Source organism: Heterodontus francisci, chromosome 4 (assembly GCF_036365525.1).
Source record: "Heterodontus francisci isolate sHetFra1 chromosome 4, sHetFra1.hap1, whole genome shotgun sequence".
Classification (NCBI taxonomy): Eukaryota; Metazoa; Chordata; class Chondrichthyes; order Heterodontiformes; family Heterodontidae; genus Heterodontus; species Heterodontus francisci.
The window spans coordinates 101,606,682-101,623,988 of NC_090374.1; the positions used below are offsets into that span (position 1 = coordinate 101,606,682).

The window sequence follows — 17,307 nt, forward strand, 5'->3', positions numbered from 1 at the left end:
AGCGTGTCTACCCTGAGGCATAGTGCGGCTTTCGAGCAGAGAGATCCACCATTGACGTGCTGTTCTCCCTTCGCCAGCTACAGGAGAAATGCCAAGAACAACAGATGCCCCTCTACATTGCTTTCATAGAATAAAAGCTGTACAACCTCAATAATCCAACAGGATGCAATCCCTGTTGGATGTGTGTTGGAGCAAGAATGGTGCCTCCATGTTCTGAGCGGCCCGGTGTAATTTCAGGAGTAGGGTCACTTGACTCAAAACAAGCTTATGCTTTTGTCAATAGCATGCTGCTGTAGGATTTAAAGGTAACAGCAACTTAATGAACCAGTGACTGGAAAAATCCCATTTTTTACTGTCTAAGTGGCAGAGGGATTTCCTGTAGGGCGCAAAGCTCTCTACTTTGTAAATTTATATGATATACTGTTTTAGGAGTTTAGGGCAGGGATGGAAATCCTCTTTGGACCAAATAGACAGAAGTTCTTTGGAGAGCTGCTCAGGGCCTACAGGACATGGCCAGGGTGTTGAGTGCCAACAGCAATACTTCAGGGCAAACAGCTCAGTACCATACCAGATCAGACAACATATCCAGAACCAACCAGGCTTGCCACTGCTCTCGAAGTAGCATAGTTCCCCTCAGTTTTCAGCTCATTTCACTCCTACAGAAATTGAAATGTGACCTCTGGTCCTCGGGGAACCACTCTAAGCTCTCTTCAGATGTATCTCAGTGAGAAAAGAAGTTGACCCTCTCATCAAGCCCTTTAGCATTTACTAATCACTCTCAAGGGCTAGCTCAAAGACACCCACTGTGGGGTGTTATAGAATCAGCCAGAAGCTATGTCTTGTACTGCTGTCTCCCCACCAGGACTGCGTTATCACTTCCGTAACTTAGAAATACCTGTAGAACTTTAATAAGGTTGTTTACCATTCTTCATTTTCTTATTATCTGTCCAATTATACAACTGAACATGTAGACTATTTTCTGTAATCTCATGCTTACTACATTGTGTATTTTGTGATGCACATAACAAACTTGTGCCCAAAAAAGCTGCACCTGTTTTAATTTATTGGTGATGTAATTGTTCACAAAGGTATGGAAAATAAGGAATTTGCAAACACTATACAAAATAACAGATGTCATGGAAGCCTGAAATTGGGCTTTTTGTGCATTAATGAGTGATCCTAAGCCATTAAGGTCTGTATGTATATCAATCCCTAATTAATGAAATAGTGTCAAGGTTCAGCAGTTCACGTCGTTCGTGTTGAAGCGAAACATAAATCATAACTCTCATCACTTAAGCTGTAATAAAAACAATTCCAGAGTGGTTTCATCTTATCCCTCTCGGAAAATTGCTGGGTAATAAACCTTTTTTTGGTTCAATTACCATTAGGATCTCTTTTTATTGCCCTGTGGAAGTTATTGCTCTATTTCTTCCTCCGTCTCCTGCTGAGAGAGCATACAAGTGACCTCCTCCTAGATCAGTGCTCCTTAGGCTATTGGATATTACACAATAGTATCACAGTTCTCACCCCTCCACTGCAGGAAGATGTTACACCTTGTGGTACACATATCTTCTGACTGAATGCAGCTCAGATCCAGAACTTTGTACAGCGGAAAATCAACCTAGATGCATTTGATATGTTGCAAGCTGACTTTAAATACTAGAGGATAGGCTCAATTTTAAGTGAGTCAATAGGGATGGCACTGAGTTCCCCCAGTGTCACTGTCAGAAGTCAGTGCAAGTCCCCCTTTGAAGGGCACCGCTAATACAATCTAACACTAGGTCCTGTTAAACTGGAAGATGCTTAACATAAAGCAACAAAAACTCTTTTCAACAAACCTAAAGAAAAAGAAACCTTGCACAATTAAATTGTGATATTATTAAAGGCCCACACATGCTCATTCTAGCTTTCCAGCAGAGTTAGGATAGTAAGGAGAAGTAAGGTTCCAGGCTGATTCCTAGCCCTGCTCACCACTGTTAATAAATATTCAAGCAAATATCATCTAAGATGAAAGAAAGACTTGCATTTATATAGTGCGTTTCACTAGCTCAGGATGTCCCAATGTGCTTTACAGCCAATGAAGTACTTTTTGTAGCAACATTGTAATGCAGGAAATGCAGCAGCCAGTTTGCACACAGCAATGTGATAACGGCCAGGCAATCTTTTTGTAATGTTGAGTGACGGATAAATATTGGCCAGGACACCAGGGATAACTTCCCTGCTCCTCTTCAACATAATGCCTTGGGATCTTTTATGTTCACCTGAGAACAAACAGGATCTCAGTATAACGTCTTATCTGAAAGACAGCAACTCTGACTGCAGCACTCTCTTAGTACTGCACTGGAGTGTCAGTCTCGATTTTTGTGCTCAAGTTCTTGGAATAGGATTTTAACCCATAACCTTCTGACTCAGAGGCGACATGCTCCCCTCCTTCCTCTGAGTAAATATCAGAGCTTAACTATATTACATTGTGTTATTAACTGATCTTTATTTGAATGTGCACATATGTGAATACTGAATGAGAACATGATCAGGCTTGACGCATGGTTGAATAGCCTGCTGCCCCTTTCCACTCTGACTTGCACACAAAAAAAAATGACCATTTGGCTGCAAAGACTTGTGGAACCTCACCAACCTATGTCAGTGCCTTCAGAAATAGTGAGAAAAAGGGATCAAGATATAAAGAAAACAATTTTTTTTATGAAATCGATGTCATATTCACAATGAAAATTTTATTTTCTGCACACTCATCTCTGTGGACTTCCTTTTAGTATTTCAAAAACACTATCAACATTTAAAGAAAGAAGTAAAACCTTTTAATATTTCTGCAACTATCCACAGGACTGATGCTTTGTCATGAACGTAACTATAGAATGAGAAAAGGGTCACATAACCCATTAAGCTCATCCTTCTAATGTTTAAGCTCACCTTTCAAAATATCCCAAGAGTGCCGAGGTCAATTGGTACAAGAATGATCAAAGATGTTGACTAAATTTTAATTTTCCACTTTTTTTTAATGGATAAACCACCTCAGTTGAGAGTTGACTTTTAATCCTTTGAAGAAGCACATGCACTTTTGTTTTCTCATGAATGCCACAGTTGTCACTTTTTTTTTTTTACCTTCCTAGGATAAGACATGTCAATATTGGAGAATAGAAAATGTTGAATATGGTTCCCCACCAGAGCTTCATCAGTGCATTTCTGAGTCATGCAGAAGGCTCCCAGTCTGTTGAGTAAACTGTTCTTAGCAGATTGGCTATTAATTGGCACCTGTGCTCTTGTTAAGGAAGGAAACGTAGGCTGGTATTCCCATTTGTGATTGCTAATAAGCAATACCTGATGAAAATATCAGTGAATTTCAGTTGAGGTAAAGTCAAGATCAGATATGTCTGTAATGCTGTGTAGTTAAATAGTCTGCAGGGACTCACTAGATTAGCATATAACAAATGGCAACATAGTAAGGTACCAGAAGTTTAATCAAGATTATGAAGGAAATTGGCAAATTAATCCAGGTAAATTGTTTATGCCATAAGATTTCAGGGTACAGAAGGAGTTTTTCCATAATAGAGATATAATGTAAGTTTGCAGGAAATGTTAGGCACATGAAACTTGGCTGCTGTACCCACTGCAGTAGCTATCCAGGTGCTTGAGTGCACCTGTCGACGTTTTGCGAGAATAGGACTCGCCCCGGCCATGATGCATTGTGTGAATGCTGTGAAGACTTTCTCATTAAACTCAGTCTTTTGGATGCATTACTCAATGGGATCACAAGGAGCTACCCAAGCAAGGTTTAGAACTTTCAGAAGATGGAAAAGGGGAGGAAAATGGTGAAACATAAAAAAGAACAAATTATTATTTCAGTATTCAGTTTCTGCCAAATTCCCCTTCACTTTTTTAAAGTTATATATTTTAAATGGAAAGCAGCCTTCTACTCTTTATACTTTATTTTCTTCCAGTCTAGTACATTATTTTTCTCTGTTTCCGCATGCCATTTTATGCGCAAGAAAGTACTTATCTCAACCTATTGCATGATGTCCCATATTCTCTCCCCATCTGGGGAGATGGTAACGTAGTGATAATGTCACTGAACTAGCAATCCAGAGGCCCAGGCTGTTACTGTGGGGCATGGGTTCAAATCCCACCACAGCAGCTGGTGGAATTTAAATTCAATTAAGTAATAAAAATCTGGAATTGAAAGCTAGTCTCAGTAATGGTGGCATGAAACTATCATCAATGTCATTAAAAACCCATTGGTTCACTAATGTCATCTTAGGGAAGGAAATCTGCTATCCTTAGCTACTTGTGACTCCAGACTCTCAGCAATGTGGGATGGGCAACAAATGCTGGCCTTGCCAGCGACACCCACATCCCATGAAAGAATAATTTTTAAAAGGTCTATAATAATGCTTAGAGAACTACCTGAGTGCACTGCATCTAATTCGACAAGCTATATGGTCTATCCTGCTTCTATTTCTTGTGGACGTGTGGAATATATTTTAGGAATAGTAAGTGTGTCATAGGTACCCAAGTATGGTCTTGCCTTTGGATAATTTCCAAAATTCAGATATCCTGGATGAATATTTTGGGTGTTTCTGTCATTTCTCTTTTGCTGTCATTTTCTTTTGGTCTCCTTTTTCTTTCTCCCTTTCTTTCTGCAAACCCCCCGCCACGCCCCCTACCCCTCTTACTTCCTTTCTTGCCTCCTATTCTCTCCCCCCCCCCCCCCCCCCCCGCCCCCACCTTTTCTCTCCCGCCCTTCCTCCTTCTCTCCACTCTTGCCCTTAGCTTCCCCTGCTTTTACTCCTCATCGAATGTTTTCACCCTTCCTTGCCATTCTCTCCCTCTGTTCTAACCCTTCTCTCCCCACCCCACCACCCCGTTCTCTCTCTTCTCCCTCCTTTCTGGCCTCTCTGTTTTCTCCTTCCCTCCCCTCACACTTCTGGCATTATACTTCATGTGTTGTTATTCTGCTCACTTAGTTATTTCTGAGTTGCTTCCTCTTCTTGTCTCTATCACCACGAGCTGAATAGCCTACTCCTGTTCCTATGTAGGCATAGTTCAATTCTAATTAATGTTCTCAGCAGCAAAAAGATAGCATTCAATTTTCTGCCAAACTCCCCTCTGCTCTTTCCAAGTTATATATTTTAAATGGAAAGCAGCATTCTACTCTGTATACTTGATTTTCTCCCAGTCTAGTACATTATTTTTCTTGGTGTAATCTGCAAATTTGACCAATTTGTAGTGAGTTTCTGAATCCAAATTGTTGTTAGTTAGAAACAGTAGAGGTGTCATGACTGAACCCTAGCTTAGCCCACTTAGTACTGCTTCCCCACTGTACATAAACCCTCTAAGAAGTACCTCTTCCCTGTTGTCATGCTCTTCCTGTTCTGCAGGTGCTCACTCCTACCTCGTGTTTTCTCACTCTATTATCTGTTTGCTCTCATTCCTGGCTCTCTTCGTTCTTTCACTTCTCTCCTCACTGTTTCACTCCTGCCCCCTCATCCTCTCTCACTCCCTTCTACCTTCATCCTCTCACTGTTGTTCTCTTTGCTGTTTCCCTCCCTCTCACACCACCCCTTTCTCTCTCTCTATAGCCTGCCTTGTTTACAGATCTTGGTCTCTTTGTCAGTGGATTTGGCTCTGCTCTCTTTCTCTGATTGGCTCAGGGCTCTATGTTTGGGCAGTTGTTCCCTATTCTATTTATTTCCTGGTTGCTTTCTGTCCTAACCATGTGGTATACATATATATGATCAAAATATAAGTCAAGTCTTACATGTATGAATCTAATTTAAAGCAATTGTATACAGGCCAGTATATTTTCAAGAGTTTTGACTAAATTATAATTATGGTTTAATCAGTTAGATTTTTATCTGTTCAGTTTCCTAATAAGATTTTGTTTTCCTCTCAACCAATCATAGGTGCTGCTGTTTCTTCAAACGGAGAAAAAGGAAAACTATTCAGCGTCACAAATGACTCTGGAAACCGTCTGATCATGGAGAGTTACTTACTTGTTCATCTGCTGTCTCATTATAAACAAGAAACCAATCATCTCTCTGCAGTGACAACAGACTTTATCAAAGAACATTTTCCTTATGTTTTTGCCCAGTGATTTGGGTGGTTGTCTTATGTGGGTATTTTATTTCGTCAGTCGTCATCTTGAAACTATGCTTCATCAGACATTTGTGTGCTCATATTTTGAGGTTGAAAGAGGGACCTCTTGTCAGGGTAATGTATGAAACAAAAACTGTTCACTTGACTTCAACCAAATCAAGCTGTAATTTTAAAAAAGGAAAGGGTTGATTTGGTCCCAGCATGTGGAAGGCAGGAATATTGTATGGTGCACAGTGGTGATAACTTCAGAACAATTGTAAGTCAAGAATGAATTTTGTCTACACAGGAGCTGCTTTGAATATATCTGTAGTAACTGCATAGCCAGGTATTTGGTCTGCCAACTGGAGGACCCAAGACATGATTCACTGTCCTAACAAATGAAACGGGAAAAAAAACGCAAAACAGGTTCTGAGTTGTACATTCATCCTTCATTTTTCTTAGCTGAAGGCATCTACACAGAATTTTCAGTATTAAATTTTATGCTATCTTTATCCGTCTTTTGGAAGTCACTATCCAGAGGGTCCTTGGAAGGAATGGATTGATTCACCAAGTGGTAATTCATGGCTGTTGCACTATTACAGTATATGCAACATGAGACAGCTGTAGACATTCATGTGTGCAAACAATACTTGCTTTATTTACCTCCTAATGGAGAAGCAGTGTAGTGGAAAGGACAGCATGTGCTTATTGTATGATATTATGACATGTTTGTAAAATGTAAACTGTACTTCCTGATGTATTGTTTGGACAGATTGATGCTGAATGTCCTGAGAGTTATTGGAATGAAGGAGGTAAGGGGTGTTCTGATCATGCCTTGAAGTGTGCTATGAGGTAAGACATGTAATGGTGGAGAGTGAGAGAAGTGCATCGTGAAGAAACTAATAGGGTCTAAATGGATTTTAAGCAAGTCCTGGCTAACTTCAGTGCATCCTGTACTGCCAGGCAACTTGGATGTACTGTATCTAATCCATAAAGTAAAATAAGAATGTGAAAGAAGTGGGTTAGATAATATTGCCTTTTGCATTTAATAGCTGTGGTACCCAACTGTGCAGTTGTATGTGAAACATTCCTTTCTTATTGTAATCACAGCTGTTCAAAGACTTCATGCTGGAGATGGGTCAGGTACTTTCCCAACAAACCCTTGAAGTGCCTGCATTTTGAACAGACCAGCTGTTCTATAAAACATCCTATTCCGTTTTCCATCCTCTGTTCAACAGTTTGTTTCCACAGACGTTTAAATACAATGTTGTGCAGTGTTTGTCAACTGTTTTATACACTGTTTTTAGTTTCAATCTTGCGCTGGATATTCTTGACTTTTTTTGGATCAGCAACGTCGCGTTCTGGATTATGTCTGATGCAATGTATTAATTTCAAATAATATGTTGCATGCAAACTTCTTAGCATTTGAGTTAGAAAGACTGGAAGACAAGGCAGAATATTTTAACATGAAACTACAAATCATAATGGGCAGGGAACCACTTCTATGTCTGCAGTATTTGACCAAATCCTTTTTCTTTTAATTACATAATGTGTGTAAATAAGTACAGTATTATTTCTGTACCTCCGTAAATTTGAGCATCACTTTCAATTTACTTTCATTGGTAGTTTTTTTTGCCTGTACAGTGTGTACAACATGAAGTTGTCACAAATAGCAAGGAAAGTGTGTTGTATATTAATGTAATTATGGACTGTAATCTTTACAAATGAATCAACCAACTTTCGTTCACTGCAACGAAGACCAGTACATTTACACAAGCTTATTGGCAAGATTTCAAGTGCTGCATTTGACACCTGGGAAGAAGTTTCTTTCTGGCAATGCAAGCTGGTCATGGTTGGAAAATGCAGCTGTGTTCAGTTTAGGCCAACAATTTTACGCAGTCACCGCTTTTCTGTCAATACTAATAAAGTGAACTCTGCCTGACTGTACAAGTGATGTAATACATCCCTGTTTCCCAATATGTAACGGAAAAAAATAAAAGTAGTTTTTTTTTTAAATTTGACTGGCAGTGTTGTTCATCCGAACTTTGAACTATTGTGTGTTGGACCATGCATCTCAGAAGCTCAAAAATTTTATTTCTTTTATGATACCATAAAGATGTTCAGAATTGATCAGAATTTATTTGAATATAGTTTGATGCATTCCTTTCAATGTTAAAAAAAAATCTGATGCAGTTTTGCACTGGCAAAATGATGTTTGATACTTGCAGTGTGACATATTGTAAATAAAAGGACGATTTTTTTTAAAATACCAACAACCTTAGAAAATGAACTTTAGGACATTGGTGGGGTTTAGGGAGGGTTAAGTGAGAAGCAGAACTGAAAAATAAAATTTTTAAACTGTGAAGAAGATGTACATGATCACGACAAAAACAGCAAACCCGAAACCAAGTGGCTAAAGAATGTGTCAAAGTGCAATCTAAAGGCAAAGAGGAATTATTTCCAAATGTACAATGAAAAATCATGTGAGGTGTATGAGCAGGGTGCTAAAATGAAATGATGAGCTAAGGAGTTGATGGAGAAACAGTTTGCAAGTAGCAACCTGAGGAACTCAAACAGTGTATTTCACTTGTGTAAGAAAGTTGAATGTTCGATCCATTAAAAGATTACTAGTATGTAGTGTTAGGAAGATTACTCTGATGAATAGTTGGGAAGAAAGCTGGTAAGGTTAGAGGCCAGAAGAGCTGAGACTGAATGTTCCTAACTCACTGGTTGGTTTATAAATTCATGGGGTTTTGCTTTTTTTACGATATTTTGTCTGGCACCATTTCGACTATTGGCTTATTATCTTCCAAAATTATTTTGAAATCTGTTAGAAGTTGGTTGAGGTGCCTTAGTTTAAAAAGAAAAGGCAAACTTGCGTCACTTACGTGAAATATGTTTTGAACACCATTTTTCAGGTAATAAATTAATTACACACTCAATGATGCACAGAAGGGATTGCCAGCAGTAATTTCATTCAAGCCTCAGTAAATGAAGCTATTCCCTAGCACGCTGGTCTTAATAAATGTGTGCAGAATAAATGAAAAGCAAAAATGTTGCAATTTCTCCTGCTTAACAGCATAAAGCAATTTGATGGAATTTTTAAATATTTATTATTGAGTTGTAATTAGATATTAACACTAATGTAAAACAACTAATATTCATTTTGGGTATAGATTGGATAATGTAGTTATCCAGGTAAGTAGATTTATTTTTGTTAGGAAATGAAGAAGATTACGTTGTATTCAATGGTTTATTACCATGCTGTTATACTGTTGCCTTAAAATTATTTTCAAAAATACAGTTTGAGCAACGACTGATGGTACAACATAGTTAAAATTCTTATTTGGTGCATATTCAGTGGGCTGGATTTTATTTTCCCACCGCCGCAAAATAATGGTGGCCCGCGCGCCGCCATATACCCGTGATCTAGCGCACAGTGGCTCATTATAATATGCAGGACAGCTGCCCATCCCTAATCACGTGGCAGAGCGGCCTCGTTGCCTGTTTCTGCGCAGGCATTGATGCCATTTTTCAAAGGGCTGCCAGGCCTGTGTTGACACATGAAAGTTGGCTCCATTTTCCCGCCCACATCCGCCCCTCCCCCCAAACCAAATGCAACCAAAAATACAGTTTGACCCAACCCCCAACAACACCTGAAAAGCCCAGATTATCCCTTTTCCATCCCAACTGCACAAGTGCAGAGTTCAACGTCCCCCCCCGCCCCCCCACCACCAACTATGCTGACAATGCAGAGTTGACCCCTTCTCTTTCTCCCCCCCCCACTCTTCCAGCCATCCCCCCACTTCACAACAAATGCAGAGTTTCCTCCTTTCCCACCTCTGGCACTGCTGCTAAGATCACTTTTGCTTCCCTTTAATATATTTAAATAGCTGATTTGAATATTGAAATCCAGGTCCCGCCACAGAGTGGTTGATGTTCCGCCGCGGAGCTTCCCCGTCGCCAGGAAGATCGGGCCCGGCAGGATGAGGTCAGTGCATTTTCGTGCTGGTTTAATATGAAATTTGTTGGATTGTAGAATGTAATTTGAATTGATTAGTCTGAGGTACTGTGCTATCTTAATGGGAGAACACATTCACATTGTGATCTTTTTTGAATGGTCTCTTTTTATTTTAATTGAATGATCGGAGCGATTTGAAGGCGCAAGTAATAGTGTGAATTAATATGGAACACGTGGCCTCCGAATATTTAAATACATAAAAGCAAATAATAGGAGTTCTAAAGTGTTAATTGTTCTGTCTTCCCCAGTACAGTCAAATTGCCGGAAAGGGTAGTGTTTTCAAAATTGCATATGAGTATTATGTTTTATAATGTACAGCGTGTAATTCTGCTGCAAAGGTGAAACTGTGCCTTAAAGGCCACAGCTTCCAGTCAATTAGAGTGTATTTGACTCACCAAAGAAACAATCAGTAAAAATAGGAAAATGCTGACCAGTTTCAGGCTCCAAAGAAATGAAACTTATATAAAAAAAATTGCTTTGAACCTGTAACATAACGTGGCATTTAGTGCATGACACCTTTCCTTAATATACTAGTAAATTTTCTGTGATACTTGTAGTGATTTAGCATGTATGCTTATTCCACATAGTGTGTAACATATTGTCGGGGCAGCCGATTTACAGTGATGAATAATTGAAATTAATGTTTTTATTATACAACATCATTAGGGTATTAGTGGTATTTTCAGCTTTAATTAAAAGATTATGCTAGTTTTTGCAAATTGATGGACTTGATTTATTTTATTAAATGTTTGTTTATATGGTTAATTTTATCTCCAGTTTTTCTTAAGCGCAGAATATAGAGAAAGCTTGTTGGGAAGATGCTGCTGACAAAATCGATTCTGCAATGAGCTTCAGTGTATCTTACTAGTATTGGGAGGTTGGTTTTGAGGTATAGCAGCTCTACGAAGCAGGTGGTGGGATTTGGTAAGAGCAGAGTGGTGTTGGGCTCCAGGAGATTAGATGTGAAGGATTTTTGATAAAGAAGCGGGTGTAAAGGTGCAGGATGGGAGTAGGTAGTTTGGTTAAGGAGTGGAGGTTGTGAGAGATGGATCTTATTTTTTGTGAGCACTATGGAACGGGTAGTAAGTTTGAGAGCTGCATCTTGTTTGGGACCAGTGAGTCCCAGGGTGTGACACAGGTTGGGGGGTGGGGGGTGGAGGTCCTAGGATATTGGAGTGTTGAGAGGGTATTTTTATTCTGTAGTAACTAGGGAGGAGTGGATGTTGGATCTGAGTAAACTGCAGAGGAGGACTGCCAGAGTATGAGGTTATTGGATTGGATGTGCAGTGTCTCAACATTGTGTGGGGCAGTACAAAGTCTTTAATAATGGGAGGTGTGTTGCAGAAATGAGGAGGGGGAAGCAGCTACTTGCCTGTGGAAATTTGGGACAAGCTGATGCCACTCAGTTAAGTATAGCAATTGACATTCCAGACAGGATCTGACAGTATTCAAGAGGGGAGTCCGGGGTAGGAGAAGCCTAAACTTCCCTTGTGACGCTTGGAGGAGCACTCGTACTCGTTCTGACCTCAAAGGAAAGTGAAGAATTTACCTTGAATGGCATCTTTGCTTCTGATCCTCTTCTGATGAGTTTACCTGGAAGAAAATCAACCGTGTTGTCCTGCTTAGGTCACAGTTAACATAGCAGTGGGGCCTAATGAGTCAGTGTCAGCCATCCTTCAGTTGGTAGCACTCTCAACTTTGAGTAAAGTCCAAAGACTTGAGCACAAAATTCCGTACTGACACTGCATTGCAGTATTGAGGCAGATCCTAGCTATCGGAGGTATCGTGTCTCATATTTTAAACTGAGGCCCTATCTGCCCTTTAAAGTGGACATAAAAGATCCTGTGACATTATTTTGAAGAAGAGCAGGGGAATTCTCCTCTGTGTCCTGGCCAATATTTACCCCTCAGTCAGCATCACTTTTTTAAAAAAAAACAAATTGGTCATTAATGCTATTTGTGGGAGCTTGCTGTACATAAATTGACTGCTGTGTTTCCTACATTACAACAGTACTTCAAAAAGTACTTAATTGGCTGTAAAGTGCTTTGGGGCATCCTGAGAGCATGGAAGGGGCTTTATAAACCTAAGTCTTTCTTTATCAGAATCCAATGAGAACGTTTAAGGAAGGATATGCTGGCTTCAAGTGCTTTTACTGCCTGCTCAAAAACATGGGGAAGATTGTAGATGCCGGAGTTCAGGTGGGATATAGAAATTACATTAAATCTACAGGGCAGAAACAGGCCATTTGGCCATACTGGTCTTGGTTGGTGTCTACGCTTCACGTAAGCCTCCTGCTCAGGGCTGGAGAGGAATTTGCAGTGGGAGGGGAAGGATCCAGTTGTCGTGGTCCACATGGGTACGAACAACATTGTCAGGCAAACCCCTCTGCCTACCAAGACTGAAGCGCACATAGATCATAGAAAGTTTAAGGCACACAGAGAGGCCACTTGGCCCATCATGTCTGTGCCAGCTGAAAAACGATCCACCTATTCTAATCCCACCTTCCAGCGCTTGAGGTGCATATCCAGACTCCTTTTGAATGAGTTGAGGCTCTCGGCAGTGAGTTCCAGACCATCACCACCCTCTGGGTGAATAAGTTTTTCCTCATCTCCCCTCTAGTTTTTCTACCAATCACTTTAAATCCATGCCCCCTCATCACTGACCTTTCTGCTAAGGTGAATAAACCCTTCACCTCCACTGTATCCAGGCCCCTCAAAATTTTGTACATTTCAATCAGATCTTCTCTCAGCCTTCTCTGTTCCAAGGAGAACAACCCCAGCCTATTCAATATTTCCTCATAGCTGCATTTTTCAAGTCCTGGCAACATCCTCATAAATAATCTCTGTACCCTCTCGAGTGCAAATACATCCTTTCTGTAATGAGGTGACCAGAACTATACACAGTACTCAAGTTGTGGCCTAACCACTGAGTTATACAGTTCTAGCATAACCTCCCTGCTCTTATATTCTATACCTCAGCTAATAAAGGAAAGGATTCCATATGCATTCTTAACCACCTTATTGACCTGTCCTGCTACCTTCAGGGATTTGTGGACATTCACTCCAAAGTCCCTTACTTCCTCTACACTTCTCAGTATTTTACCATTAATCGTGTAGCCCTTTTGCCTTGTTTGACCTCCCCAAATGCATCACCTCACACTTCTCCTCCAAGTTGAATTCCATTTGCCATTTTTCTGCCCATCTGACCAGACCATCAATATCTTCCTGCAGCCTACAGCTATCCTCCTCGCTATCTACCACACGGCCAATCTTTGAGTCATCCGCAAACTTCTTGATCGTGCCCTCTACATTTATGTCCAAATCATTAATATACACCACAAAAATCAGGGGACCCAGTACTGAACCCTGCAGAACGCCACATGAACATTAAAACTTAAAATTGCAAGGCGCTGGCTGGAAGGACATTTGCATAGTACCAGACAGCATTGAAACAAAGGAACCAGTCCCCGCCCCAATACATGTCTTTCCTCAAGTGCGGCACCCAGAACTGGGCGCAATATTCCAGCTGAGGCCAAACAAGCATCTTTTCCAAGTTCAGCATAACCTCCTTGCTCTTGTACTCTGTGCCCCTATTAATAAAGCCCAGGAGACTGTATGCTTTATTAACCGCTCTCTCAAACTGATTTGCCACCTTCAATAACTTATGCACATATACACGTAGATCCCTCTGCTCCTGCACCCCCTTTATTCTATATTATCTCTCTATGTTCTTCCTACCAAAATGAACCACTTCACATTTCTCTGCATTAAATCTCATCTGCCACCTGTGTGCCCATTCCAACAACTTGTGTATGTCCTTTTGAAGTTCTACACTATCCTCCTCACAGTTCACAATGCTTCCAAGTTTCACATCATCTTCAAGGTTTGAAATTGTGCCCTGTACACCAAGGTCTAGGTTATAAATATATATCAGGAAAACAAGAGTCCCAACACTGATTTCTGGGGAACTCTACTATAAACCTTCCTCCAGCCCGAAAAACATCCATTGACTACTACTCTTTGTTTCTTGTCACTCAACCAATTTCGTATCCATACCGTCCCTATTATTTCATGAGCTACAAGATTGCTCACAAGTCTGTTGTGTGGCACTGTATCAAACGCCTTTTGGAAGTCCATGTACATGACATCAACAGCATTGTCCTCATCAACCCTCTCTATTACCTCCTCAAAAAACTCCAGCAAGTTAGTTAAATATAATTTTCCCTTAAAGGAAAGCCAGCATGGATTTCTTATTAACTCACATTTGTTGATGTGATTACTGATTTTGTCCCGAATTAGTCTTCCTAGAGGTTTTCCTCTAAACCAAACCAAAGTAAAACCACCAAAGTTAAACTGACTGGCCTATAGTTGCTGGGCTTATCTTTACACCCTTTTTTGAACAAGGGTGTAACATTTGCAATTCTCCAGTCATCTGGCATCACCCCCGAGTCTAAGGAAGACTGAAAAATTATGGCCAGTGCCTCTGCAATTTCTACCCTCACTTCCCTCCGTATCCTTGGATGCATGTCATCTCCCTGCTGCTTTATGCACTTTAAGTACAGACAGCCTATCTAATACTTCCTCTTTATCAATTTTAAACCCGTTTAGTGTCTGGCTTACCTCCACTTTCAAAATTGCCTGGGCTACATCTTCCTTGGTAAAGACAGATGCAAAGTATTCATGTAATACCTCAGCTATGTCCTCTGCCTCCATGTGTAAATCCCCTTTCTGATTCCTAATCGGCCCCACTCCTCCTTTTACCACCATTTTACTATTAATATGCCTATAGAAAACTTCGGGATTTCCTTTAATGCTAGCTGCCAGTCTCTTTTCATGCTCTCTCTTAGCTTCTCTTATTTGCTTTTTCTCTTCCCCTCTGGACCTTCTATATTCAGCCTGATTCTCAATAGTATTTTCTATCTGGCATCTGTCATAAGCACACTTTTTCTTCTTTATTTTAATCCCTATCCCTCTTGTCATCCAGGAAGCTCTGGATTTGTTAGCCTTACTTTACCCCTTCGAGGGAACATACGTTGACTGTGCCCAAACAATCTCCTCTTTGAAGGCAGCCCATTGTTCATCTACTGGTTTTCCTGCCAGTTTTTGACTCCACCATTTTGACTCCAATTTATTTGCCCCAGTTCCATTCTTACCCCATTGAAGTTGGCTTTCCCCCTGTTAATTATTCTTACCCTGGATTGCTCTTTGTCCTTTTCTATAGTCAGCCGAAATCTTATGATACAATGATCACTATCCCCTAAATGCTATCCTACTGATATTTGATCCACTTGGCCCACCTCATTCCCAAGAACCACATCTAGCAGTGCCTCGTTTCTTGTTGGACTAGTAACATACTGCTGTAGAAAATTTTCCTGAACACACTCTAGGAACTCTTGCCCCTCACTGCCCTTTACACTAATGTTATCCCAGTCTACGTTTGGATAATTTAAGTCCCCCATTACAACTACCCTATATTTTTTGCACCTCTGTAATTTCCTTGCAAATTTGTTCCTGCACGCCCTTCCCACTAGCCGGTGGCCTATAGACAACACCGAGCAAAGTAACTGCACCTTTGTTGTTCCTTTGCTCTAGCCAAATAGATTCTGTCCTCGACCCCTCTAGAACATCCTTTTTCCTCCAGCGCTGCAATGCTCTCCTTAATCAATACTGCCACCCCTCCCCCTTTTTTCCCTTTCCTATCTTTCCTGAACAGCTTGTATCCAGGAATATTTAACACCCAGTCCTGCCCTTCTTTGAGCCAGGTCTCTGTTACAGCCATAACATCATATTTTCACATGGCAATCTGTGCCTGTGCCTCACCAGTCTTATTAACCACACTCCTTGCATTCTCAAACTTGCACATTAACCCTAATTCAGACTTTATTACTTTCTCCCTTACTCTCACCCCACCTCATAACTTGCTATTCCCTACTCTCGTGCTATCTATCTCCCCTATTATTCTGTGGTCCTTGGTTTTCCCCTCTGATACTTTCTCCTGGTTCCCACGCCACTGACAAGTTACCAGTTTTGCTTCCCTCCAATCTGAGCTCCCTCTCAGATTTCCATCCCCCTGACAACTTAGTTTAAACCCTCCCCAATGGCACTAGCAAATCTCCCTGCAAGGATATTCATCCCAGTCTTGCTAAGATGCAACCCGTCCATCCTGTATAAGTCCCGCATGCCCCAGAACCAGTCCCAATCTCTTAGAAAATGTCTTTGGGCGGCACAGTGGCTCAGTGGTTAGTACCACAGCCTCACAGCTCCAGCGACCCGGGTTTGGTTCTGGGTACTGCCTGTGCGGAGTTTGCAAGTTCTCCCTGTGACTGTGTGGGTTTCCGCCGGGTGCTCTGGTTTCCTCCCACCACCAAAGACTTGCAGGTTGATAGGCAAATTGGCCATTGTAAATTGCCCCTAGTGTAGGTAGGGGGTAGGAGAATTGAGGGAAGGTGGGGATGTGGTAGGGAATATGGGATTAATGTAGGATTAGTATAAATGGGTGGTTGATGGTCTGCACAGACTCGGTGGGCTGAAGGGCCTGGTTCAGTGCTGTATCTCTCTATGACTCTAAATCTGATGCCCTCTCTCCTATACCAGTTCTCCAGCCACGTGTTCAATCGGTCAATTCTCCTATTCCTATGCTCACTTGCATGTGGGACTGGGAATAATCCTGAGATTATTGCTTTTGAGGTCCTGCTTTTAAATCTCCTTCCTAGCTCCCTAAAATCTGCTTTCAGGACCTCATCCCCCTTCTTAACTATGTCATTGGTACCAATGTGGACCACGACAACAATAGGGAGTATGAGCAGGTAGGGGCTAAATTAAAAAGCAGACCCTCAAAGGTGGTAATCTCTGGATTATTACCTAAACCATGAGCAATTGGAGTAGGGTAAGTAAGATTAGAGAGTTAAATGCGTTGCTCAAAGTTTTGGTGTTGGAGAAATGGGTTTCAATTCATGGGCACTGGCACCTGTAATGGGAAAAGTGGGAACTATACTGTTGGGATGGTGTTCACCTGAACAGTGCTGGGACCAGTGTTCTGGCAAGTTGTAGCACTAGGGCAGTAGAGAGAGCTTTAAAGTAAATAGTGGGGATGAGGGAAGAGGTGATAATTTAAAGCGAGAGAAGATAAAAGAGTAATGACAGAGTGTGGCAGGAAGGGACAGAGTGTTCAAACCTAAGATTGTGCCAGCAGATAAG

At 41.0% G+C, this 17,307-nt stretch overlaps 1 protein-coding gene across 7 annotated transcripts in view; it reads left to right on the top strand.

Annotated features, from left to right (window-relative positions):
* The window catches only part of LOC137369166 (casein kinase I), a 258,600-nt gene extending 250,494 nt beyond the window's left edge, over positions 1 to 8,106 (top strand). For all 7 annotated transcript variants that reach the window (XM_068029924.1, XM_068029925.1, XM_068029923.1 and 4 more), the window contains one exon: positions 5,919 to 8,106. In XM_068029924.1, coding sequence (XP_067886025.1) covers positions 5,919 to 5,973 — 55 coding nt within the window. In that variant the 3' untranslated portion in view covers positions 5,974 to 8,106. The remainder of the gene's footprint in view (positions 1 to 5,918) is intronic.
* The last annotated feature ends 9,201 nt before the right edge of the window (positions 8,107 to 17,307 follow it).